Source organism: Rhodamnia argentea, chromosome 7 (assembly GCF_020921035.1).
Source record: "Rhodamnia argentea isolate NSW1041297 chromosome 7, ASM2092103v1, whole genome shotgun sequence".
Classification (NCBI taxonomy): Eukaryota; Viridiplantae; Streptophyta; class Magnoliopsida; order Myrtales; family Myrtaceae; genus Rhodamnia; species Rhodamnia argentea.
The window spans coordinates 28233728-28259650 of NC_063156.1; the positions used below are offsets into that span (position 1 = coordinate 28233728).

The 25923-nt window shown below is 41.2% G+C and overlaps 4 protein-coding genes across 9 annotated transcripts; 2 read left to right on the forward strand and 2 right to left on the reverse strand.

The window, feature by feature from the left end:
- The first annotated feature begins 1538 nt into the window (after window positions 1–1538).
- LOC115749659 (WRKY transcription factor 44-like) lies at window positions 1539–7140 on the forward strand. 2 transcript variants are annotated; one of them, XM_030686568.2, is made up of 7 exons: window positions 1539–2023; window positions 2329–2416; window positions 4384–4828; window positions 4909–5040; window positions 5210–5931; window positions 6182–6340; window positions 6674–7140. In XM_030686568.2, exons 3-7 carry the CDS (start codon window positions 4610–4612, stop codon window positions 6831–6833), a joined length of 1392 nt encoding a protein of 463 aa, XP_030542428.1. In that variant the 5' UTR covers window positions 1539–2023; window positions 2329–2416; window positions 4384–4609; the 3' UTR covers window positions 6834–7140. The 2 variants fall into 2 exon arrangements, with proteins under 2 accessions (XP_030542428.1, XP_030542427.1); XM_030686567.2 differs by having other exon boundaries at window positions 4389–4828.
- A 2125-nt stretch (window positions 7141–9265) lies between these two features.
- On the forward strand, window positions 9266–12760 carry LOC115749660 (probable serine/threonine-protein kinase PBL7). 2 transcript variants are annotated; one of them, XM_030686570.2, is made up of 5 exons: window positions 9266–9501; window positions 10002–10189; window positions 10672–10861; window positions 11005–11396; window positions 12270–12760. In XM_030686570.2, exons 1-5 carry the CDS (start codon window positions 9405–9407, stop codon window positions 12591–12593), a joined length of 1191 nt encoding a protein of 396 aa, XP_030542430.1. In that variant the 5' UTR covers window positions 9266–9404; the 3' UTR covers window positions 12594–12760. The 2 variants fall into 2 exon arrangements, with proteins under 2 accessions (XP_030542430.1, XP_048138265.1); XM_048282308.1 differs by having other exon boundaries at window positions 10711–10861.
- A 706-nt stretch (window positions 12761–13466) lies between these two features.
- On the reverse strand, window positions 13467–16066 carry LOC115749663 (glutathione S-transferase L3-like). The gene is made up of 10 exons (XM_030686577.2): window positions 15958–16066; window positions 15751–15825; window positions 15500–15560; window positions 15308–15394; window positions 14876–14974; window positions 14655–14757; window positions 14459–14535; window positions 14199–14306; window positions 13812–13892; window positions 13467–13712 (listed from the first exon to the last, which is right to left on the reverse strand). Exons 1-10 carry the CDS (start codon window positions 15969–15971, stop codon window positions 13701–13703), a joined length of 717 nt encoding a protein of 238 aa, XP_030542437.2. The 5' UTR covers window positions 15972–16066; the 3' UTR covers window positions 13467–13700.
- Window positions 16067–17101: 1035 nt separating this feature from the next.
- LOC115749661 (thylakoid membrane protein TERC, chloroplastic) lies at window positions 17102–25616 on the reverse strand. Of its 4 annotated transcripts, none has more exons than XM_048282310.1 (15): window positions 25308–25616; window positions 25146–25226; window positions 24492–24613; window positions 24334–24410; window positions 23711–23798; window positions 23503–23583; window positions 23346–23402; window positions 22794–22875; window positions 21158–21207; window positions 20608–20664; window positions 20358–20436; window positions 19918–19976; window positions 18020–18077; window positions 17814–17939; window positions 17102–17513 (listed from the first exon to the last, which is right to left on the reverse strand). In XM_048282310.1, exons 1-14 carry the CDS (start codon window positions 25459–25461, stop codon window positions 17848–17850), a joined length of 1137 nt encoding a protein of 378 aa, XP_048138267.1. In that variant the 5' UTR covers window positions 25462–25616; the 3' UTR covers window positions 17102–17513; window positions 17814–17847. The 4 variants fall into 4 exon arrangements, with proteins under 4 accessions (XP_048138267.1, XP_048138269.1, XP_048138268.1 ...); XM_048282312.1 differs by having other exon boundaries at window positions 25349–25525; XM_048282311.1 differs by lacking the exon at window positions 20608–20664.
- Window positions 25617–25923: the final 307 nt, after the last annotated feature.

Here is a 25923-nt window from a genome sequence, read left to right on the forward strand (position 1 = left end):
ATAACAAGAGGCGCGATGTGCTAATTATAATAAAATTCTTTACTAAACATAACCCTAGTTTAAGGATAAATCAAAATATAACTTTGTATCTCGATTTTTCTTACTCGCTTTCATAATTTATTTCGTTATAATTTTGCGTCAAATTATAGTAAAATGGACTTAGCACGGGGGGCTGTTTCGGCTGGATCTATCCCGAGGCTTGAGCCCCACTATTGATAGCTCCTGCCTCCTTCACGGCCCTTCTGCTCTCGTCCATCGTTTTCCCATGCAATTATTTCTGATGATGCCGTTTCTTTCTTATCCTCGATTTGGAGGAGCTTGTTTGGGTTGACAATGTCGAGCATCATCAGAAGGCGATTGATTGAATATGCGATATTGTCCCAAGAATTTCAAGGATATGCATGGCTCGGGATCTTAATATACCATAGGATTCGATAAAAAAAAAAAAACTAAACATAACATAGGATATCCAAGCTTTCATTTCGACCAATTCCTACACAGGTAGATGTCCTTCCGTTTTCACTTTTTTTTGGGCCGGGGCATTTGTTCGGCAGATGACTCTCGCGCAATCTTGAACGAGCACTGCACATCTTAAAGTCGTGGAAGCTCGAGCTAGCTGCGACAAAAGCAGACATACTGGTGGTGATGGCAACCGGTGGGCGTGGGGCTAGCTCTAGGGTTTTCGGAATGGATGGGTGCTTTGGGGCTGCCTCGTATGTTCTCAGACTTGACATGGTCTAGTCGCATCGGAGCCGCTATTACGGTAAAACAAGGTCTCGGGTAACCTTAAATTAGAGCGGCGTGTGTTAGGTGTGCCCACCTAGTCGAGGGTATGCCGTCTCGCGACGCGTCTAGACAGGAGCCGCTCGATTCACCGGTCACCCTCGGCTAGGCTGTGGTCACTCCATCGATGTGAGTTTACTTGGACATGGACAGAGGGCGGCCTCCTCTGACCAGCACGCGCCTCTCTCAGGTATACTGTCCAAGCATCGTCGAGAACTTGTAAGGCTCATTAAAATTTGCTTCCGAAGATGCAGTTCTTTTGTATCTGAACCAAAGTAAGCTCTATTCTGGTCAAGGGTCAAGACTCGTGTAAGTTCTAACCCACAAAAGTTTAATAATGTTTCTAACTTTTAACGTGTTGAATTTATCATGTAAACACGTACTTATGAAATAAACCGAAAACAACTTTCGTCTTTTAATGTTGGTGGGAAACTCCCACTCGGAAGGAATAAGAGAACCAAAAAAAAAAAAAAAATATCGTTTTCGAGATTAAATCTGAAGCAGGTCCGGTTTCAGGTTCGAGTGAACCGGTTTCACAAGCTAGAAATCGACCTGCCCGGTTCAGTTTCAGATTTCTGGATGAGAACCTATCCGAACTGGAATCGATCGCCCGGGACCATTGCCAGGAGTTTTAGGTTTTAAATGCCCGAAATGGCTTAAGGACGCAAAATGTATAATTTCGACTAGTTTGTCAAAATGACTGGCCATTGTGGACCTTGTGGTACTTCTTACATCATTGAACTACTAAGGAAAAAAAATAAAATATCAACAGTTGTCTTCTTCTCCTCTCACATCCTCGGCATCGGAGAGTCAAACCACAGAAGCGGACACAGAGACAGTTAGTTGGGCTCGGTTGGTTCCGCAGCACCAGGTCCAGGACCAGAACAGGCGCCATGGCCGTCGCTATTACCCTTCTTCCCCTCATTGTCATCCCCTCCCGATAAGCTCTGACTCTCGAGCGAGGACGATTCAGAGAACCTCCACGTCCACAAGCCTTTGCTTGGGGAAGAAAGAAGAAAGCAACTTGAAAAAAAAAGGGGCGGTCGCTCCGATTTCGTCGATTCTTTCTTGGCTTTTCCTTTTTCTGCTTCATTTCTTGCAGCTTTTCTTCTCCCGAGGTGTGAACTCTTCCTCTCTCTCCCCTCTGGTTTTGGCTTTTGGGACTTTGGAAACGGCGCTCAGATTCAGAAGTTCGCTGTTCAAGGAAGACGTCGAAGCTCCGGACTAGTCAAACCTCTCTGTACGAGTTGTCTTTGTTTAGTCTTAAGAAGATACAAATTTGTCGGGTTTTTTTTTTTTTTGCCTGTTTTTTCTCTCTTTTTGTGTCTTTTTGCACTTCTACCTGATTTTCACGAGCTTCGCATTCGTGCTGAGCTCGGGTTTCTTGTCTATCCGAGGTCAGGTTTGATTTTTTTTCACGCTTTCTGACTTTCGTAAACACCAGATTTTCTTCTCTTTTCTTTTTTCTCTGCTCTTTTTTGGTGTCTGGGTTTCCAGATTTTTGACTTGTCTATGGTTTTCAATGTTGTTTGGTTTGCAATGCAGATTAAGATGGGCTCGTAATTAGTTGCTGGAATGTTGTGGAGGTTGAGCAATTCCATTTCGTGCTGGTTGCGACTGACGTTCTGCTTAGGTGCTTACGTTTTCCTGTGTTTTCTTGTGCCATGATGATTCCTGAACCAGTTTGCTTCATTTGGTGTTCTTTTTGCTCGGGTGATATTGTTCGTGGTTCCATGTTTGTTTCATTTGGCGCATCTTGTGGATTGTTGGGTATCCAGGAAGTCGAAATTGGGCTTGTTGCACGCTTCTCTGGCACTGACTGATTACTTAGGATGCACTGTGATGCTTTAGTTTACTCTTATGGAATTGGAAATGTCAATAGTGGAATAAAGAGCATTTTATTGTCCCTGATTACTTTTATGGCAGAGAATCAGTTTCGCCGAGATTAAACGGGTGGACTGTGAGAATATATATATGTGTGTGTGTGTGTGTGTGGCTCTTAGTAGGGGCGATGATGCAGAGGAAAGATTTGATGATTATAGGGGGAGGTTTTCTTATCTGTCCACATCATAAGCTACTAGAATGTCCGTTGTGGCCGCACATGTTTATGGTTCCAGAGTTATCGGGTTCTCAGTTTAGAAACTGTCATCTGAAGCTGCTAGCTAGAACTGTAATTCATATCAGGCATGGTTCAGAGAAATTGATTCAATGTGTCCCATGATGTTTGTTGGTGAAAAACTAAGACTTTTGAAAAGGAAGAATGTCTGTCCTTACAATAACTGGGTCAACATCTACTCTTTGATCGAGGTGGGTTGGAGGATCTGATTTGTTAGTTCACAGCCTACAGACAAATGCAGTCTGCCTCCTATATGTTGTCTTTAACTCGCAATTTGGTGACAAAAAGATGAAATGAGGTTGTTCTTTCGTTTCACTAATCTTCCCTGATAATAGTAGTGAAGAGCATGACAAAACGAAGCTGTGTGCAGTGCTCGAGTAGAGAGCTAAAACTCTCACAAAACTATTGTTTTGCTCTGTTTGCTTTTTGTTTGCCGCAATGTTACTTGTTTGACCACCTGATTCCTCGTACTTCGTCTTCACGTATGATATTAATGCATTAAATAATGTAATAGGGTTTGAACGAATTGACAAACGAGGAACAATATTAACAAGAACCCAATGCTAAACAGAACATTAAATGGGGCATGAACAAGTTAAACTTGACTTTCATACAATGTTTGAATTTCCGACACAACAGTTTTAAGTTATTGGATGGAGGGAGACCACAGTATGAGGCCTAGTCAAACCCTGTAGAAGGGCAATGGGGGCTATTTTAACAAAGCATTTGAAAATGTTGCGCTATATTTGTTAACCAATCTTTCGTGGTGCACATTTATGCATCTAATTTTGGGATTGGGGCAGCTTAATCCTTTTGTTTTTGGTTTGATAGATTGCAATAGCAAGGCAGTGACTTAATGACAAGTTTTTATATATCATTAGTTACTGTTTGTGCGGCATCAGTCTTATCCCTTAGTAGGCCCTGACTCCTGATGTATATTTCGGAACTTGTGTTTTTTGGGATTTGCATATCTTCTAGACTGTATGATAGTTATCTGTTTAGATATTCTTAAAGTTGCTGCATGACCATTTCTTCTGTAAATCAAACCAAAGACCAGTACTACGACAAAAGTTAAGTGTGCAACCATTTGTTCTAAAAGTTTTAGCCGTTAGAAAATGATTCCCATTATATTTTACATATGCTAACTTATATAAAATGAACCTCTTCAACCTAATACCAGTGACAATGCCTTCTCAAATTTATTCTGAGAATATCCTGATAGTGGTTTTATATCTGTTAAACTATTCTTGGTTTTTTCCTTGCTGCAACTTTTTATTGTGGCCTCTGTTTGTTGAAGAAGCTCTTGTGAGTTCGAGATTTGTTGCTTTTCTTTCTTGTGTGGGATCTCACTTAGTTTGACCAATGGAATCCACGTGCAATTTACTTAATTATTCTAATATGCAACATGACTATGTGAGCTCTACTTTTTTTTCTCCTCTTTCAAGGGAAAATACAATATACTTACTATTTCCAATATTATGCAGGTTAGAAGACATTATACTAAGCTCAAGTTGTTAGTTGGTTGAGTGTGGAGGCTCTCGAAGGATTGTTCTATCCCTTCAGTAAAGTCAACTAAACTTCTGCCACCTGAATCTAAGACTATAGAACGTTCTGGGCACAAGATAGATTAGAGTACCTAATCATCCTGAATCTTGAACAAGCTAGCCATGCATTGAGTGAATACGATATTTATTGCCTATACAAGTACGAATGGAGACTAAAGAGGCAGAGAGAACAGTGATCGCAAAACCAGTTGCGTCGCGGCCTACGTTTTCCACTTTTAGGTCTTTCTCAGAGCTCCTTGCAGGTGCAATCAATGATTCAACCCCTAAAATAGGTTCTGAAAGTGGTGTTGCCCCAATTAAACCCAAGACAGTGAGGTTCAAGCCCACAGTGAATCGCACTTCAGCTGCCATATTCTCATCCCAGGTGACCCCGCGACTCATTTACTTGTTTAAACCTTTTCCAATCTTTTCCCATCTAATATTTATTGTACCGGACAAATTCAGGCTGAAATCTCTGGCACAGCAATCTGCGATTCAGTGGATACCCTTTTGTATTCGGACAGTCAGCGGACTGTAGTATATAAACCTTTGGCAAAGCCGGTCTCAAAAGCTGCTGCTTCACTCTTGGCTAATATAGTAAGTTTTCAGCCTATATGATTGCTGTTTCATGCTTATGGTTTCCCTTTCAGTAAAGATCGTATAGTACTAGTAAGTAACGTGCCTGAATACAGGCAACTTTTTTGGGTGATATTTAGTTCCAATGTCCAGTTAGATCCGTGAAAACGAAATTCTCTATTTTCAACAGGGGAACTTCAATGCTACTCAACCAGTGATACAACCATCTGAAAATCCGACCCCAGAAAAACGCCATGTGAAATCAAAAAGGAGCTCAAATCCTCGTCAAATTACACCACGTGTGGCAGAGACCAAACAGACGAGTGAACCCTTGAAATTGGCAGCTCAGGACGTTGAGGAAGACCCAAAAGCTTTACCATCCACAGCTAGTGTGGATCGTCCTTCCTATGATGGGTATAACTGGCGGAAATATGGACAAAAGCAGGTAAAGGGGAGTGAGTACCCACGAAGTTACTACAAGTGCACCCACCCAAACTGTCCGGTGAAGAAGAAGGTTGAGCGATCACTTGATGGACAGATAGCAGAAATAGTCTACAAGGGTGAGCACAACCATTCGAAGCCTCAGCCTCCTAAACGCAGTTCATCAGGGATGCAAGGGCCTGGGACCATACCTGATGGAACAGAACAAGACAAAGCCAACCCATTATGGAGTAGCCAACTAGGCGAAAAGAATGAAGGTTCTATAGGTAGAGTAGAAAATCAGACTGAGGTAGGATTAGCTGCAAATACGTCTTATCAGGGCAAGGGCCTGATAGTTCACGACCCAGCTGCTGCAAATGAGGCATTTGGTCCTTCTGGTGGGACTCCTGACAGTTCGTGTAATATTAGCGGGGCAGAGGATGGAAGCAAGGGAAAGGAACTGGGTAATGATGAACGAAGGAGTAAGAGAAGGTGAGAGACCAGTACTATACAATCAGATATTGCTAGTGTTTAGGTCACTCAGAACTGGGGTACCTCAAGTTTTCGTCATTTTAATAAGTAGCGTTGCAATGAGAAACTTGAACGGCTATTTACCAACCGCTAATATCCTTTCATTATTTGTTCATGCTTATTTACGTTGGTCCTAGCAAAATGGAGAGCAACTGTTGTTGATGTGTGAACACTCTGCGATTTCTGAAATCACGTGTGATCTCTCTTCCAGGAGAACTGAGAGTGGACCCAGTGAAGCCGGCATCGTCACCGAAGGGGTACAAGAGCCCTGCACTGATCGGCAAAATTCAGCCGAGCCTGAGATTCTGGGTGATGGCTTTCGCTGGAGGAAATATGGCCAGAAGGTTGTCAAGGGAAACTGTCATCCCAGGTGAGGACTTGTTTCCAACCCAATAAGCTTAAGTAGTCGGGTAGAAAAGGAACTTGTGGAATTTTAGTTAAATCATATTAGTAAGGGATATTAGAAACTCAACACTCTTCATGTTCAAGTAAGAAAAACCTACAAACAATCTTGCACGTTGATCATGCTAGGGCGGCTTAGATAAACAGAACCCCACCTGTGCAGTGGATAATTGAATGATGATTAACCATTCTCCAACGAGAAAGCAACCTCACGTGATGCTTTATAAGGGAGAGATAGTTAGCAACATGCACAGTGTTTTCGCCTGAATCTCTCATATTTGAGGTTGAACATGTTCTGCAGGAGTTACTATAGATGCACGAGTGTCAAGTGCAGCGTGCGTAAGTACGTCGAAAGAGCAATGGATGATCCCAAATCCTTCATAACAACATATGAAGGGAAGCATAACCATGAAATGCCCGTCAAGAGCTCAAATCCAGCTGATCACCAGGCCAACAAATAAGCCAAGGCAAAGGCTCGACGTTTCGACGCGTGATTTGCCTGCCTTCTCGCCGATCTGACCGGAAATCGACGCATTCAAGACCGTATGACCTCCATTTTGTCTAGTCATTAAAGAACACGATATTTCACAGGTAATTTCCATCACCTCATGGGAGCCACGCTGCTGCCATCAGACAGGGTTAGCTGTTCCCCTTTTCAGTGTGATCGACGGACTAGGGACACTGATTGTAGTAACATGTGCACTCGCAACTTCTTTGAAGTTTAGGTGAAATTTTGTCTGCTGCCAGATAGCACAGAAAATTCATTCGGCTTCGACGCGCCCCTCCCCCCTCCCCTCTTCTTTTCTGTTCACACTAATCCAAACAACTTGCGCAGCGCGATCCTGTCAACTCTCCCCGAACTCAACTAAATTGCGCAATCATCGTGAATGCTGTACTTCCATGGTATCCTAGGATCGAAACACACGCCGTACCATAAGTTGTATGGCGTATGCATGCAGAAGCGAATTAGACTCGACTTATACGTGACTGAACTTAATGGCGCGGGAAATCTTGTTCACATAAAGATGCATTCGCCAACCTCAATGCAATCATTGCACGTGTGTAAACAAAGCACCATGAAAGCTTCATCCTTTTCAACACACCAGTTTCTTTCCGTTTCTTTTCAAGAGAAGGTGGGTCGAAGGCATTGATCAGGTGGGGACCTGTTTCAAATGTCGTTTCGAATCACTATGGACGTTTTTTGCGTGGTGGGTGGGAGTAGAAAAGGTTCTCGCAAATCAGCCGTCTCGGGTCGTGGATTGTCCTCGTCCCCCGCTCATCTTCTCGTCCGAAGAATCGACGAACGCCCACGCGTCGTTCGTAGAGTTGGGTCGGCGGTCCCTGATCTTGACCGCTTCGTCGCTGTTTGCTTGACCGCGGTCAACGATTTGCGAGAATCTAGATATTCGCAGGTCACGGTCGAGAGAAGCAGAGGCGCGCGTTGACCGCTTACTCGCTGTTCCTCCGCGTGATTGTCGCGTTGCGGTAGCTTGATCACAGGCCGTGGCTGCAAAAAGCAGTGAGTGAATAGCGCCGGAATTGGGATATGGGTGCGTCATTTGATCTGCATCCGGAAGAATAGTCATAAAATTGTCGATTTCATGACTTCAAATGGGGACCAAATTGAACTTGGATTCGTGCGAGAACTAATTTATTTTCTAGAGTTCTTGTGAACTTATCGATATGAGTTGGGCTCGGTTCGGGACAGCACGTGTGTGGATCGTTATTACATAAATATGAGTTGATTTGAGTTAAATAGATTAATTTGGAGCGGGTCATTTTTGAACCGACCCGAGTCGATCATTTTGACTAGAGGTGATCGGTTACCGATTCGGTCCGATTCTAAGAAGGTCTAATCATTGGGTCAATTGCATATTTTTTGTGATTTTTCGTTAAAATTTTCATGTTAATAACATATTTACCGTACCATTTCTCGTTAATTGCATCGCGTTGTTGCTAAATCTATAAGTCATAGTAAGCAAATTAGGCTTAAGTTTATATTTACGTTTGGGAAATTTCCTTTAAGAAAAATATTATTCGATCCGATCCGATTGGTCCGAAACCTCCTAGAATCGAAAACCGGACTGACCGTAATCGATTCCAATTCTAACTCGAAATGGGACCAAATCGGCCGATCAAATCTACTTTTGACGAATCGGCCGATCAAATTCGATTTGGGTGGCTCTCATTTCGGTTGATCCGTTATGGTCAATGTACTTTTGACGAGCCTAGCTACAGTGGGGCCAAATGGCACGCCTAAGGATTGCCGTCTTTTCGAGCACCTGGTTGGCGTGGCAATAAAGGAATTATTGAATAATATAAAAGAGACAGAAAAAAAAAAACACAAAAAGGGAGAGATTCGGTCTCAAGAGCACAAGACGATCTCTCCGAATCTCAGATCATCACCCAATGTGGCCCCCACAGCGGTGGCCGATCGTGCGTCCATAAACATCCGTGTCCCCGCGGAGACGAGAAATCACAGCCGTCCGTTTCCCCTTGGACGAGTCCCTCTCCGACGCTCCGTGATTCGACCTTCTCGTCCACCGACGTGCACACGATCCAACTCCCGCAGACCCCGCGTAAAATTATCAGACTCGGTCAAAGCTTTGGTAATGTTAAGATGACGGAGGGGGCGGGGAATGGGGATAGATCAACAGTGCGACGAAATCCCCGACACGACATCGTTTGCCCGCCCCGAGGGGTCGAAAACGACACCCCGTTTTTGTCCGCTTCCGCACTTTCCATTATACCGGGCCGTTTCGCTGCGCGATTCCTGCGTGGAGGAAGAAGAAGAAGAAGAAAGAATAAGAAAGGAGGAGGAAGGAGTTCGCAGGAAACAGAGAAAAGAAGGAGCTCACTCGCGCACACACACACTCTTCCTCTCTCTCTCTCTCTCTCTCTCTCTCTCTCTCTCCCGCCCGCGATTCGAGATTGTTCGGTACGCGCGGTGGTTCTGATCGGAGCTGAAGAGTGGAGCAACTGGCCAGTTCGGTGCATCTGTTCGAGTGGCGGAGGGACGGAGGAGGGGAGCGATGGGTTGGATTCCGTGCTCTGGCATTTCGAAGTCGAAGAAGAAGCAGATGAGCCCACGGAACCGGCCCTTCGATCATCACGGCAAATCTTCCTCAGGTACGCGCGATCGTCTCCTGGTGGAACGCATGAAGCACATTTCCGACAGTGTCGCGAGGATTTTGGCGGGCGCAGTTTCGCCGTCAAGAGAATCGGTCTTGTTTCTGGTCAAGTGAAGCCTAGTTTCAGGTCCGGTTGTGGATTCGCCTGCCTTTTGTGCTGCGCCATTTGTTAAAGGGGAGAGGAAAAAAAATCGTCGCCTGCTTACGCGTGTATTCTTCAAGCTCCTTTTTTGTCGGTGGATGTTATATGAAGGCGCGTTAACGAGGATATTGAGAAAAATCTTGTGTAAAGTTACTTATCGATGTGTTGTTTCGTTTAATTTAGTGACAAAATGTGGAGTTGACGGTAGAATTTCACTTCTTACTGTGGATTGCTAGTGCTCTGCCTTTTGCGTTTGGTTCTGCTCAACCTTATGTGGTTAATTTCGTTTCCACAGTCTGTTTTGTATCGTATTTTCTGTGATTCCTGATGTGGTGATTGTCATCTGTGGTGTTCAGAGAAATTGAAGTCGAATTCTTCACTGAGTGGAACTGAGACCTCGCGAGGGGGTGGGTCTGACCAGATTGCAGCGCAGACATTTAGCTTCCGAGACCTAGCGGTTGCAACTAGGAATTTCAGAGCAGACTGTCTTCTGGGCGAGGGAGGTTTTGGTAGAGTTTACAGAGGCCGTTTGGAAACTAACCAGGTAGATTGAAGTGAACTCAATGTCAAGTGTTTATTCCAAAATTTCCAAGTTCAGGAGTCTTGAGTGTAGTAAAAACACAGTTTTGTTTGCGAGGTTGGTCCTTTTCTGATGCTAGTACGGTGCTTGTTGTGCAAAGCTTGATTTTCTCAGCCTTTTGCTTTCGCATTTTCTTCAGATTTTTTATTTCTTGTGATGATCACTTGAAGCAGCAATTTTGCATTCCAAAGAGTTTCACCCTTTGTATTTCCTCAATCTTAATAGTTACCTGAATCATCATCTCTGCACAGTCAAGGTTGTAGCTATCTATGAAGTGCTCATGCATTATCTGTGTTCATTTAGCAGCTACAAAAACAATCCTTGAATTAACTTGAAGTTTGTCATTTTACAGGAAGTCTAGATATAAGTACTTCTGCTCACTGAAGACTTGTAACTCTTGACACCTACACTGTGGGGCAATTTGAACCATCTTTTGTTTAATGTAGGTTGTGGCTATCAAGCAACTTGATCGAAATGGGTTGCAGGGGAACAGGGAGTTCCTTGTTGAAGTATTGATGTTGAGTCTGCTTCACCATCCTAACCTTGTCAATCTTATAGGCTACTGTGCTGATGGAGATCAGAGGCTTCTGGTCTATGAATACATGCCATTGGGATCTTTGGAAGACCATCTACACGGTATAGACATATGCATCACAAATATGTCTATATATATGGGCAGAATCTCGTTTTAACTTTATCCATATCGATGAGTCAGCTCCTGCTGATTATGTTCTCTCAACTGCTTGACTGTCTCTCAATTCTCATGTTTTTGCTTGCAGATAATTCACCTGGTAAGAAACAACTTGACTGGAATACTAGAATGAAAGTAGCAGCTGGGGCGGCAAAAGGTTTGGAATACTTGCATGACAGAGCTAGCCCTCCTGTGATCTACCGAGACTTGAAATGTTCTAACATTTTGCTTGATGAGGGATTTCATCCCAAGCTATCTGATTTCGGCTTAGCCAAACTTGGCCCCGTAGGGGATAACACTCATGTATCTACAAGGGTTATGGGCACCTATGGATATTGCGCTCCAGAGTATGCTATGACTGGTCAACTGACACTCAAATCAGATGTCTATAGCTTTGGCGTCGTCCTTTTGGAAATTATAACTGGCAGGAAAGCAATAGACAATTCAAGAGCTGCGGGAGAACAAAACCTGGTTGCATGGGTAAGAGATGCTATAGTTGACACCTATATTTTTCCTGTCAAACTGCAAAATGATGTTCCCATGTGTCGAAGTCTACTGAAAATCTTCCATTTGGTGAACTTTTAAGTAAACGGTGTCTCTAATGTCTGCAGACATAATTACAATTTCAATGACAAGTGGAAGCAGTGAAGCAACATGCATACAAATGTGTTTGGTATAACTGGTGTTGTGCTGTAGCTATGTTGTAGCAGCGTATTTGCTTGGCAGCACATTGCATAAAGGTGGTGTCCTGTGATGATTAATGCGTTTGACAAACACTGTTGCGAGATTGTTGAGACTATTAAAATGATGAAAAAAAGACCCATAACATAATATTTCGTGTCCGTATTATGAAGTTTTTGGTACGTACCATTGTCACCATATGATACAAATGACTATTATCGTTATATGATGACCACTCTAACATCTGTATGTCCTTAAAACGACAACAACAGTAGTAATAGCACTAATTTTTTTATTTTTATACTAGTGTAATTGTAATGATGACTATAACATTTGTGTGCCCTTATAGTCCTGATTATAATGTTAATAGAAATAATGATAATAGAAGCCTCATATATTATAATCATTACCATCGATATTTTATTACTATAACAACTATTTTTTATGTCATTATTAATGTAGTTCTAATTTTGTTATTGTAAATTATCTTGGTAATGTTAGAACTTCCTTGATTTCATATTTCCAGATAAATTGCTATTGCTCTCAGCATCTCAAAGCTATCAGGGGTAGCTTTGTGGAAGCTGCTGTGGAAGCTTGTGCAATTTTCTCTTTATCGCACCCAGCAACTTCGTGTTGGATTAGTCTAATGTAATTTTCATCTGAAAACTGCAGGCAAGGCCATTGTTCAAAGACCGAAGGAAGTTTATGCTTATGGCTGACCCGACGCTCCAAGGTCAGTACCCTCCAAGGGGGTTGTATCAAGCTCTTGCAATTGCTGCAATGTGCGTCCAGGAGCAGCCTAATTTGCGTCCAGTCATCGCTGATGTCGTCACGGCTCTGACATATCTTGCTTCCCAAAAATACGATCCTGATACTCAATCAGCTCTGAGCAACTCCTTTGCTCCTCTCACCCCTCCTAGAGTAAAGAAAGAGAGTTTCAAGAAGCTCAATGGTGTTAAATTATTAGATAGAGAGAAAACCAAGAAGATTAAGTGAATCCTTTGGTACCTGGTTTAGGACAGAACTTTTCGGGATACTCTGGTGTCTGAGGGTCACTCTTTTGACCCAGCCAATGCAGCTGCTGGTCTGGAGCGCTCTGTTTTACTTTCGAAGCAATTGCACTACGGATTACATTCTATCGATCAAAGTTGACTTGTTTTTTATGCGATGCCATCAACTAGATTCTTTATGGTTTTCTTGTAGGGGTGGCTTCCAAACTTTCCCTGCCATAAGTGCATGCACATAGCCTTGTAAGTAGTTTCACCACATTCTCGGCCCTTCTGTCTCTTCACCAATGTATATAGCCTACCTATTTCTTTGTGGCTTTCTCATGGATCTGCTGTTCTTCCTTAAGCTGTGGTGTGGTTTTGACCCTGATCTTACTTGATACATCATGTGTTTGATACCCCTTAGCCTTGTATTTTGGAGAGCAAGGAAACATTATCTGTCTGGAGTACACTGAACGTAATAGACTTATTTTCAATTGTGCTAGAGTGAAATATAGATCTGTATACTGGTATAATATCTTCTTTTTGGCTTCATTCGGTTTCAACAAGCTGCGTGTATGCAGTTAGTATTCGGTCTTCAATCAGTTTTTGCTTATATGGCTTGAACACCATTTTATATTCAGTAACAGTTGCTCTTCATGATTATCCTCGCATTTACATTGGAATTTGCCGTAGTTGTTTCGTATATCTGAGCGTTTTATGCTGACTACCTTGAGTTCTAAAGTGATCGATCATTCCCCTAGTAATCATTCTCCTCCTCATTCTTTGCTTGTGTAATGTATTCATGTGGAAGACGGAAACCATTGGAGCCTTGTTGGGGTCTGAAGTGTTCAGGATAGAAAAGATGGTAATAACCAAATTAAAGGAGAAGGAATGATGATGCAATCTCTAAAGTCTTGGATTGTATACATTCGTAGGGTAAAGCAAAAGTGTACTGATACAGTACACTCATTATTTATCCAAATATTATTCAAGCACGAATGCAATACAATGTACGGAACCGAGACTTCGGCCTTGGTAAAAGGTACAGCGGCATCTTGCAAAGTCAAAACTCACACCCACCAGACAGAAAAGTTACAGCTGCTATGCTCAGGTCTTAATGCCTCGCCTGCAAAGTAAAGTTCTTGTGAGAAATAAAAACACGAGTTGCTTAATTTCCGACAGGAAATGATGTCGGCAAATGTGGGTGTCTTAGAAGGAATGGTACCAAGAAGCGAGTCTTCAAATACGTGACGATGTCTTGAGGATCATATTTGGTCTGTGTGTAAGCGTCGATCTTGTTCATCTCCTGCACAAAATCTCTTGGTCTGGTAAGAATCTCTCAGCTTATTACGTTGAGCACATCGCCCATGTCTGAGTGCGAGCAGTCACACGTTCAAATCGGTGAGTGCATGAATGCCAGCATACAAGAAAGGTGAAAATGAACATCAAAGGCCATGACAACTTGTTGCAATGTTGCTGGGTTCGGCTTCCGGGACTACTTAAAGCTTGCTTCTTTCTTGTTTAAGGGCTGCTCCCCTTTTTGAATTGGAGGAAAGTAGTATGTGTACCAAGTATGTCAAATTCGTTCAAACAAGAGTCGGCAAATATTTACCTCTATCCAGGAAGCTAAGTTCGGCCTCCCCGACGTGATGTCATGATTCCATACGTCTGATAAGAGCAACTGGATTCTTTCGACAGACGGTATGAAAGCTATGTCCACCTATATTGTGAATCAGTTGTGGAAATGAGGATACAATTCGGTTGCAAAAAGCACGTGTATGCGAGGCATCATTATGTGAAGCAACATTTTGCCAGATGGATGTGTCCTCTCCTGTAACTTGTTTTGTGTACTCTCTTAAGAAGGTGGCTTACCAAACTGAACTGGCCGAGGAAGAACGGCCCGTCGTCGAATTGTTTGAGGGCACGGTCTAAGTGATCGAGAGGAGGACCTGACATGAAATTCATCATCAGTATCATCTGAAAATGGACTCTCTTCGACATATGTACGCATGCTAGTCTGGAGTTCTCTGAGTTCCTCAGCAAAGACAGTTTCTGTTCTTAGTCTTACCCAGTACTTTGACTGTTTCTCCTTTCAACGCGGAATACATCAGATCGATGAACTCGAGGGAGTAAGACCATAACTCTTCGCCATAATCTCTTTTCGCGGGATCCTGCGGAACCAAAGTTTACCCAAATCTAAATTAGTCGAATCCAGGGACAAAATAAAATGCGGGTTTAACCCGTCCAGATGTTTTTAGACCCCCCAAAAAAAATTGTGAACAGACTTACAGTGGGGTAAAGAGATGGCCCTTCAAATTTGCTATCTAAGTACTTCATCAGATCAAGAGACTCTCCCATGACCTTGTTGTCATGTTCCAGAGATGGGACCTAACGGAATTGATTCAAGAGAACAAAAATGTCATCTGAGCAACAGAAATTCGATATCCAACTTGTTATATCCGATCACCAACATAATATGTCATTAAGCAACACTCTACCAATTCATCTCCAGTTATTAAAGAGTAATCTTTTGCTGAACTTTGCGGTGTCAAATGCAATCAGGTGTTGCGTAATGAATGTGAGGGGATCGTCGAACAGTGCGTGGCAAGACATGCAATCTTTTGGTTCGACTTTCAAACGGAATTCTTAAACAGAGTTCATCAAATGACACAGAGCTCCATACAGGAAAACTCGATGAAAGAGAAGGGGAGAGAGGAGTGCCTTGTCGACGGAGTAAACTTTCTCTCTGTACCAAGCCGGCTTGTCATGGAGAGAGAGAGGGACCAATTTGATCTTGTCTTGCAGTCCCTGCAACGACTCAACAGTAGGACTAAGAACCATGCGCAAGTCACAGAATACAGGACAGAGAATCAGAAGAAAAGCAATAGCAGAGAGAGAGAGAGAGGGAGAGACCTTGCAATTCCTAGTGATCCATACACGCTGGGCAAAAGGGCTTCTATAAGTTATATACAACCTACAAGACAGGGAGAAAGCTTTTAGAATCTTATTGTCAAATGGTTGGGTGTTCTACAGCACAGTTCAAACGAAGCTGCAGATACTACATAAACTGTACTCATTCAAGAGAAATTTTTTTGAGCCTGATGTGATGTGGATGAGAGAGAGCTGAATAAGAATAGGAAAGATGGGGACATGTTAAGAGTTACCTGGTGGTTCCATCAAAAAGAGGAGGTGGGCTTGAAGTAGAATCCAGTGGTTGAGGGAGAGTCTCTCTGGCTTTTCTGCATTAGGGCAACAAGGGTAAGAAGAAAAAGAGAAGGCACAAGCTCATGTTGTTGAACCCAAAGCCATAGAGTAAAATGAAATAGAACAAAAGAGGTAAATAGGTGAGATGAAGATGGGGGCTATCTTACGGATCAGTGGCCATTGGAGCACTTTTGGCCTAGCGTCTTGTGAAATTTGAGTGAAGGGTATAGGCTTTCTATGGAGAATGATGTAGCGGATTCAATGCAAGATCATTGCGAGGTTGAAGTGTGCGTCTGCGTGTAAATTTATACACCACATGAGGAAGTGTTTGGATTGGTCTTTTCCTTTGACGATGTATGACCTTAGAGAGTTGCTCAGCAGTGACGTCAGGTTTTTTCTGTTTCCAAGACATTATCATCCGCACCCGAGTAGATACCGTTCGATCCCAACCGGTATCCTCAACGGTTCAATGCCCTCAGAGGGCATACACTCGGTCTATGTATAATAAACCTTTCCCTTCGACCTCACGTTCGAGCTAAAAGTACGTATAATTATTGTCTAGACTTATTTTCCTAGATCAAATCAATCAAATATCGAAAATTTCACGAAATCTTATACTGTATCCCGCTGAAAAATAAAAGGTTCTTGTGTGGTCGCACAGTTCATGCGCCAGGAATATGTTCGTCACATCACCATTTCGATGACTTGGACACGATTGGAAGTGGTCAAAACTCAAAGCAGGCAGTCTGATTAACGTCATGATTTTCCATTCAAGCACGTAAACAGAACTTTCATCAGTTTCTGCTCAGAAGTCAGGACTGCTTTAGATTTAATATAAACATGGAGTAGATGCTGCAGATTTCATCAGTGGTGACGCACACCAATGCCCCCGGCTTTGTATCCAAATGGAAACTCCACGAACCCTTGCTGACGTTCGACGTTCAACCTTATGCGTTTAGCCCTTTTCCCCTGGCCAAAAAGTTTTAACCTGCTCTCAATATAAATTTAGTGTAAACAAATGCATGTAATTTTCTCCAAAGCAATTAGGCTTCACTGGAGTGGTAGAAACCTCAACAGCTCAAGCCACAGTCAAAGGAGGTTCTTTTCAGTGGTCCACCGGTATCGCGAGCATCTTTGTTGTAATTCCTATGTAAAGTTTCGTACAAGGTTAGTGATCTAAGGGTGAGATTCTTTCCTTCGATCCAATGGGCACCACCTCCCCGAGGATTAAATCAACCCTTTTCTAAACAAAGAAACATCTCCAATTTTTTCCACAAGGAACTGTTCCCTGAGCTTGGGGTTCAGCATAAAGCAAAGCAACAAATTTTTGGCATCAACACTAAAAAAGAATTGCCACCACGCAGTTCTTTGGACATCTTATTCAAATACCTGAACAGTAACCAAGAAACACATTGGATCAGCGAGGGCATCATGTATGCTTCACCAATCAATGTAAAAGCGCTCTTGCACTTTGAAGCATTGAGCCAGTTACACAAGTGAAATTCAACCTATCAACTATGTTCTCTATCTTCACTTCCTCACGTGTTCTCCCTTTTGGAAGGGCAAAAGGAGTTCCTGGAAATCTGTGGACATCTGGTGGTACCGACGCGATTGTATATTCATAATGCAGGGTCATGTAATTCTGAAAATTCCCCCCAAATGTTTACCGCCATTTCCAGAGGAGCTCAAGAATGTTGGAGAGTCACCGCACCACACAAAAAACCTAAAGACAAGCATCTTATCACCATCATGTTAATTAAGAACGATAGTGGACATATAGCAAATAAGCTGAAGATAAGGCTGGAAAGTCTCCTAGCCACTATCTAAGTGCATCTTAGCTCCAAAAGGGGAAGAATGTGGGGGAAAGTATTTTTCTTTCAAAACAAAGGATCCGTTCTTTGGCAATAACCTCACAGTTTTGGAGTTCACAACTCTCATGTCATGATGAACAAAGGATGGCTAGATGTGTGAAATGAAGGAGCACCGTTTACTCAGATGCAATGTCAAGAAGCAGATTTCTCACCTGAGGCAGCTATATGCTTAAACTGCATGTTTGGCTAATCAGATTTCTTGAGAAGACTTAACACTACTCCAGCACTTAAGCATGTTGCTACAACACCGAGAGAAGCCTCTGTCGATACATTGAAACCTGCCATGGAAAACATTTAGCTATTCCTCCTAATAGCAGGCATTGCGTGGAAAACAAAGCAGAAGCCCAAAAAGGCTTACCAAAATAATCTAGGATCATTTTAGACCCGATGAAGCCCAGCACAACAGCGATGGATGGCTGAAAAAGACAAAAAACCAATTCAAAAGAAACCCGAATGAACCAACTCAAAGAGCACGCATAGAAACTCATTGATCGTAGGAGATGCAGCTGTCGAGGAAACACAATATCAAGCTGGAAATTTCGCAGAACATGGATGCCATGCATGCTTCCTATCTAACACTACTGCAAACAACCAATATCATAATATTAATATGTTAGGGACATTGTGAGAATGCTATCAAACTAGATAATGAAATCCATTTTAACTATGTAATTAAAATACTATATAAGTGGCCCAAAAGATGGTGAAAAGGGAAGCACAAAGAACTTCTTGATGAGAAAAATGGAGGAGAATTACCAAGTCATATGCACTCCCTTTTTTAGCTAAAACAGATTTAGTTACAAGGGAGGATAATTATTAATTATTAATGAGATAATCTTATAAGGAAGCCTTTGATCATAGATAATCAAAACTGTAATTACATTAACTATTAATATTGTTAATTCTTATTTGTTAACTTTAATTAATACCATCCACTATCAGAGATGGATATTTTGTGAATACTCTAATATGTAATAACCAAAATAAGCATGTTAGGTAATAGGTAGTACCGCAGCCAAAAGTGCAGTAAGCTAGTTTAAACTTCCTGCATATCCAACAAACTGGTAATTGAAGACAACCCTAAAGACACAGAAATTTTTTTTAAAAAAAAAGACCATCCTATTACTTTGATTGGTGCTCCATTGCCTCTAAGTAAAGACTCCATAATGAACTCAGTAGCATAAATCACACTTTCAAGTTTCAACTGCACCTGGATCTTCATAGCAGTGTGTAACTAATTGCACATCTGAAGGGTATTCAAGTTGCATGCTTTCTGACACATGAAGAGATCAACTTTCTATTTTTAAGGATATACATATAAAGAGACCAACTTGAATGTGATTCAATACCAGGACATGAAGAAGTTCACTATATCTGGAAAGGGATGCATAATGTGCATCAATCCAGCGAGAATCACAAATAAAGCACCTTAGCTATTAGACAACACATGATTCAGATGATAAGATTACCATCACAAGGTGATCACACAGGACAGTAGAGCCAGCAGCCCAATGAACATTGATTCACACTTTCCAAAAGGAATTTTATTTTTTACAGATAAAACAAACCACGAAATAAAGGTTTCGTAAAAATCATCCGATGCAGAAGGCAATCACTCACTAGTTCTCTGTCCTAGGAGTCTCTTACAGAAACTTTTAAGCCTATAGCACAGTCTGGGCCCCAATGAATAAATGGAGCTCGAACAAGGTGATATCTCACACCAGGAAAATCTTTACATTTTCACCATTACTTTGTTTTGGATCCTATCTTGATTACATCCAATTACCTTATTCGTTCAACACAACATGAAATATTAATTGAGTTATTCTTAAAAAAGAAAAAAATTGTCCCCAGTCTTGCTAATCCAATAGTGGACACTACTTGTGAAATGAAGATGGCATGGATTGGTACCCCAGAAGTCTTAACACTTATGTAATTCCCTTTATTTCATACTAATTTCATACTACTCTTTCGAAATGCCTAAAACTTTTCAGCAGAGCAATTAACTGCTAAATCTTTTATCATACTATCAATTAATGCCTGTTAAAAATATGATACAAATCCTGACTCTGGCATTGCAAAGCACAGCCATGTATGATTATACTTGGTTATTTTAATGATTATACTTAGGTGTCTTCAAAGAAAGCATCACACACACAAGCACGACTTACATCCTGATAAATGTTTAGGACATGAGGTAATGAGAAGACTTCGCAAGTATCACTAAATCCAAGCAGACAAGTGATTTGTCTTTACCTGTAAATATTCCAAGTCTGACATACCCTCAGAAATGAGTCTGTAAAGTGACCTTAAACCTACAATTGATAAAAACATAAATTATTCTCCTAGCAGTAAAATTCAATATAGGAGTTCATTCAAAGAACATTGCACTGTGTTATCCTCCTTTCTCATCCAGTCAACAGTAGAGAAAACTTTAAGTGTGCTTTTCCACTTATGTATACATCAACTGCTTGCTGTGATATCCTTGCTCAAAAGTAAACATGCTACCTATTGGAGCTAAGATAATCAAGCTTGAGTAAACGCTCTCATTCAACATATTCAGAAAAAGACTGAATCCGAGGTTTTATCTCTACATGCCGGTGAGAACACAAATTTTACTGCACCAGCCAGAGCAGTTTGCATAAAACAACAAGGGTTTATGAGAATCAATAAAAAGTCCATACTGTTAGAATTACCTAATATCGCAAACAGATTAGATGTGAACACAATGAAAGGATCCCGTGTAACACCAAACACTGCCGGTATTGAGTCAACCTAAAAGAGAGTTAAATCCGTCAACGCTTCCACACAACATTTAGTGGAAAAACCCATGCATGCAAGTGCGCATACAATCTGCACTGCCAGCTGCATGCATATGCATTGTTTGAGGATATAGCCATGTCAAAATATGCATGTCTACTAAGAGAGATGGAGAAGGAAACATACTGCAAATGCTATGTCACTGAGCTCAATGACTGCTACTGTGAGAAGCAAAGGAGTGGCCTGCCCAAAATGTGTGATGCCTGTTATTAATAGAATCCAGATTAAAAAATCCTGTGAAACGTGTATAAATGTTTTAGAGATGCCACGGAGATATACTTTTTAACAATGTGTTTATGCAAACCATAAAATTCAAGAATGGAATGTTCCGTAGTAAGTACTAGCATAGATACCTGTTAAAATATTAAATATTAAACTACGCTTTCATCTAACAGCTTAACTTTTAGAAGAGTTGGCAGTAGTCCTACAAAATCTAACATGGTATTAGAGCAGGAGGTTCTGAGTTCGAATCTTTACAGGCCCCAATTTGCCGCACCAAGACTAGACTAAGCGTGAGAGGGAGTGTTAGAATATTAAATATTGAACTACGCCTTCATCTAACAACTTAAACTTTCAGAACGGTTGGCGGTAGCCCCACAATATCTAACATTAACACGTGACGCCAACGAACAACTAAAAGCTAGCACAACTAACTGCGGATGTTATCAAGACTTACTTTCCACAAGCCATTCTGATTTGTTATAAATCGGTCACCATCATAGCTACCTGCAAGAGGAAACGAAAATTTAAGCTCCTCTTCAAGCAAATATAGCAAAATAATCCATCAAGAGGACAAAACTAAAACTAGCTTAAAAAAGTTCACCAAAAATCGCCAGATATACGTTCTATTAAGACATAAAATAGTCTTCTGCAAATTTGCATATACTACTTTATTGTGCAGGATCACAATGACTGTTGATTTTTATAGCAATGTCTTCTTTAGATAGAGAAATGTATTGATGATCTTTCATTAGAGACTGATAAACTGAATAGACTGTGGATCATGATCTATTACCAAACGAAAAGAGAGACTTCATACACCCTGGCAAACTAAAATTCAGCAAAAATGCAGTATCATCCCTGACCTATAAGGTCTGTCACATTTCAACCCTAAAGTTCAGAAAGTAAGAGTTTTCTTAATGATAAGTAAGATTTCATTAAGAAGGCACCACCAAGAGGGTACTAAGGGAGTACCAGCTCTATACAAAATACTTCGGGTTGAAGCTACACATTTACAGAATTATACACAAAATACAACTTCTAACATTCTCAACAAACTAGATGTGACGAATTGAACTTTCCTGCCACACCAAAAGTGAGGAGAGTAAAACCAAATATTACTACAAGAATCACAAGAGGATTCAACTCCTTGAAATGCCCTTTTGTTCCTCTCTCCAAATGAGTCAAAAAACAAGGAGAGGAATCATCTCGGTAATCTATTTCTTTCCATTATACAAACTGATAGTCCCTCTCCAAGCCCAAAGTTCAGGTCACACTGAGCCTGAGGTCACTGAATTTACTTAAAATTTCAAGAATTGTAGTGCCGATCTTTCTGGTCTAGCTGCAATGAAAAAGTAAGTGATTCACTCTCTTATTCAGTCTTGCACAGAAAACACCTAATAGCCATTATTATTTTCTCTCTGCTTAAGATTACCCAACGTGAGAAAACGTCCCCAAGCAGCATCCCAAGCAAAAAACAAAAACTTCTATGGAAACTTGACTAGACTTTCAAAAAGTAAAACTTCACTAACCTAGACTTCCATATCTATGGGTTAGCGTGGTCTATCAGCTATTTGGTCAACATTCATGACACAACAATGGTTAGGTCCAATCTTACTCACCCCAAATTTCGAAATTTTGGCAATTGAGTCTCTAACAATATAGTTGTTCAGTTGAATTGTTCAGTAACTAACCATTAATAACACTGTCAAATTTTGGATGTGACATTATTGACAAACATATCAAAAGTGGGGGGGCTGGTGGCAAACTATCTGTCCCCCAGCTACCAGCAAGAGCATTGACCCTAAGTGACAGGCTTAGGCAAGGGTCGAGGATCTTCTCTCTCTCTCTCTCTCTCTCCTTTTTTTTTTTCTTTCTATTGCTCTGTGCTTTGCTAATATGGTGCCTCAATTTCACATGACAATTTGGATATGCCAGAGACTGCATGTAGATGAACATCAACGGAAGGACTAAATTGCATGAATAAGTAGTGCTAGAAGACTTAATTTCAAAAGAAAACAAAGAAAGAGGACAAATTATCAGGAGTAAGACTAAGGGGAAAAAAGGAAATTATCTGATAGGCAAAACATTACTTGTGACTGGGATAAATTTCCGGCATGTCTTCACTATAAAGTTGTCAGATAGGTCGCTGTCATCTTCTTCACTGGTCAACAACTATCATGGAAGAGAGAAATTTCTATTGGTTAGAGAACTGAGAATGAAAAATTGTAAGTACAAATACACTAAAAGATAAGTGTGAAAGGAATTATATAATAGCACAAGATCAGGCGAAGGAGACTGTACAGCAAAAAAACAGAAAATAAAATCATCGTTTTATTAACTGATTAAAAGAAATGAGACATTTATTGCTGTTTTTCATAAGAAAGACTGCAGTTGTCACCAAGGTTCTGCAGATATTTTTTTCAACAACATCCCAAATTGGTTCTCTTGCTTAATCCTAAGCCATAAGAGAAATAGTTGAGCTCTCGTTCAGCCTTGACAAGAACCTATAGTATTCATAACTGTGAGTTGAGCTCTTTTTTGTTCAGATAAAAAAACCAACGTGGATCATCATCAGTTGTGACTGAAAGTGAAATAGACATGTCAAAATAACATTGCAGGATTTTTCAAGATGAACAAGGTACCTTAAATGACGAGTACAGAAGTATTGCAGCCAGAAGTAGGTTTACTCCCTCAAACCTCTGGAACAACATTGTAGACTATCAATAATCATCCCAATAAGAATTCTGTTGACTAATAAAAGTCACATGCAGACCCAAGTATTGCACCAAAAATATTTACCTGTAAGGTGGCTGACCCAAGTATTATTAATGTCAGACGAAAAATTATAGCCCCGGCAATGCCATAAGAAAGTACCCTGTTCTACTTTTGTTAATGCAGGTCAAATGATGAGATGTTCAAGGTAACAAACAACAGTGAGGAACGTGATACAAACACTTAAATCATCCGTAGAATGAGAATGTGAATGGGTAAGAGGTTAACAAAGGACCTGATACATGATTGGCACTTTGAAGTACTTGAAAACAAGAACAAAGACAAACAGATTGTCTACAGACAAACTCTGCTCCAATATGTACCTGAAAGCAGTGCATCCACGTCACCAAGGTGGAGAAAATTCAGAAATTTAGACAAACTTAGTTGAACCAGCGGAATGTGTACTTCGACTGTGATTTGTGAAGATGCTTGGAGTAATGTATGAATTCAACAGATTGACAGAGTCAACTATAAAGGTAACAGCAGACCAACATTTCGAAATCATAATGAAGTATCTTCAATCTCGGTGTCATTAATTCAGAAGTACGCCAATGTCATCCAAACAATAAGTCTTCAAAGCAAGAGGACAAACCATGAGGCCTGTGGCAGTGAAGTGAAGGAACAAGGATAACAAAATTGAGAAAAGAAGAGAAAATGCTTGGAAGCCTGAGTTCGTGAGTAATCAACAATAAAGAGGAAACCGCTCTTGCTTTGCATAGTATTTCTTCCAGATGCTAATGAGGTACCTATCGATGTATTTTTTTATGAGCACTAACAAAATGTGCAATGCCCCAAATTGGTCATACTTTGGACAGGCTACAGAAAAACTAGTCTTGTCCAATGTATACTTGAGCATACCCAGCAAAAAACTCAGATGCCTTGCCAACACCATCCTTCAAGCCTATACCAACCCCAAAAGCCACTGCAGTGCTTACCTGTAGAATGCATATCATGAATTGAGCGAAGAATCTGCAGAAGTGTAAACTGAATATGAAACAAAAGCAAATTAAACTCACACATAGAGCAACAGTTCCAACAGATGAGATATAGTTTTCCTTCTCCTGATCCCTTTTCTTTGGCAATTGACGCTGGTCAGCATTGTTTACGTCATTGTACAACTTGCTCTTTTTTGCATCTCCTGCATCGTTCAAAGAAGGGAAATTGCTAATTAGGAAAAAAAGCTTCTTAAACAGACTACAAATGCATGACTTGGTGAAAGGACATTGAACATATCAGCTTTGCTAGAAGAAAGAGCTCCATAAAATCTAATATTAACATCTAATAGTATCATATAGACTCGAAATGCCTCCAATGCGAGGAGTAAGTACTATAGACGTAATCAAACATATATTGAAAGGGCCCATTGCTGCAGCCACTTTGTACCAACATGCTCCGTTCCATGTAGGCGAAGCCCCAACATTTACTCAGGGTAGAGACCATTTAGAAGTGGGTATCCAAGGGGAACTTGGGGTGTTGCACAATTATTCTATAAGCTGACACACAACACATCCAAATTCGCAATTCGAGTTTAGCAGGAAGGTACTGCCGGTCATATTCTCAAGTCGGACAGTTCAACGCCATTATTATTCACGGTGCTTATCCACGCAGGTATACAGAACATGCACACACGAGTGAAACCAGGAGGCAGTGCCACAACGCCAAAATCTTACCAGAGGTGGATAAATCGTCCTCCTGCTCAGTCTTTCTCAAGCAAGAGACAGGAGCGCAGTGGCCATGGCGGGTTCGATTATCTGCAAAATCAAGAAAAAAGGTATATTCAGACCACTTAAAGAAAGCTAAAGCAGGGGGGCGGGTAGCGATGACGGAGAGACCTGCGATCAGAGAGGGAATGCGAGCGCAGGCGGACCGAGACGAGAGCTGAACCGACGGCGACGGCGACGGCGGCGGCCGTGAAGTCCCGCGCGGCAGCGGAGAGAAGAGACGAGGGCTTCGCGCGCAGCTCTGAATGGCCGAAGCGAATCCCATGGCTTTCGATCGAGGTCCGTCTTCAGAGTTTCAATGGCGAGAAGGTGAAGACGACTCGGAATCCATTCTTATCCATTGACTTTGCCAGAGAAGAGCGACGGGAGATGCTGCGCAGGTTATGGTTCCAGGGTACGTCGCCACGAGAAGCTCTGTCCTGTTGCTGTTGTGGCCAAAAGAGAATTGAACGAGGACGACCGTTCATATTCTAAAGTTTATCGACAATTAATTATATTTATTGAAGGGATAACTGCCCTAAAACCTTAAAATTTATTGCAAAAATATAGTTAAATCTTAAAATTTTCAAAAATTTAAAAATTAAATTCTGAAATATGTCAAATTGAAAAAATATAATTAAATTTTTAAAGCTCTAAAAAAATACAATTAAATTTTAAAATATATCAATTTGGTACAATCAAACCCTTCCATTAATGTGGACGATTTTCTTAACAGAAAAAGCTGATG

What these genes read in the sequence shown, in the direction of transcription:
- LOC115749659 (XM_030686568.2), top strand. Translation starts at nt 4,610, where the DNA reads ATGGAGACTAAAGAGGCAGAGAGAACAGTGATCGCAAAACCAGTTGCG. An exon ending in CTTCACTCTTGGCTAATATA is followed by an intron (nt 5,041 to 5,209) that starts GTAAGTTTTCAG and finishes TATTTTCAACAG; the next exon opens with GGGAACTTCAATGCTACTCA. An exon ending in AAGGGAAACTGTCATCCCAG is followed by an intron (nt 6,341 to 6,673) that starts GTGAGGACTTGT and finishes CATGTTCTGCAG; the next exon opens with GAGTTACTATAGATGCACGA.
- LOC115749661 (XM_048282310.1), bottom strand. Translation starts at nt 25,461, where the DNA reads ATGGGATTCGCTTCGGCCATTCAGAGCTGCGCGCGAAGCCCTCGTCTC. An exon ending in GCATCTGAGTTTTTTGCTGG is followed by an intron (nt 23,799 to 24,333) that starts GTATGCTCAAGT and finishes CACTGCTTTCAG; the next exon opens with GTACATATTGGAGCAGAGTT. An exon ending in TAATCTGTTTGCGATATTAG is followed by an intron (nt 19,977 to 20,357) that starts GTAATTCTAACA and finishes TATCAATTGTAG; the next exon opens with GTTTAAGGTCACTTTACAGA.
- LOC115749663 (XM_030686577.2), bottom strand. An exon ending in CTTTTTGATGGAACCACCAG is followed by an intron (nt 15,561 to 15,750) that starts GTAACTCTTAAC and finishes CCTGTCTTGTAG; the next exon opens with GTTGTATATAACTTATAGAA. An exon ending in AAGTTTACTCCGTCGACAAG is followed by an intron (nt 14,975 to 15,307) that starts GCACTCCTCTCT and finishes CAATTCCGTTAG; the next exon opens with GTCCCATCTCTGGAACATGA.
- LOC115749660 (XM_030686570.2), top strand. Translation starts at nt 9,405, where the DNA reads ATGGGTTGGATTCCGTGCTCTGGCATTTCGAAGTCGAAGAAGAAGCAG. An exon ending in TCACGGCAAATCTTCCTCAG is followed by an intron (nt 9,502 to 10,001) that starts GTACGCGCGATC and finishes TGTGGTGTTCAG; the next exon opens with AGAAATTGAAGTCGAATTCT. An exon ending in GCCGTTTGGAAACTAACCAG is followed by an intron (nt 10,190 to 10,671) that starts GTAGATTGAAGT and finishes TGTTTAATGTAG; the next exon opens with GTTGTGGCTATCAAGCAACT.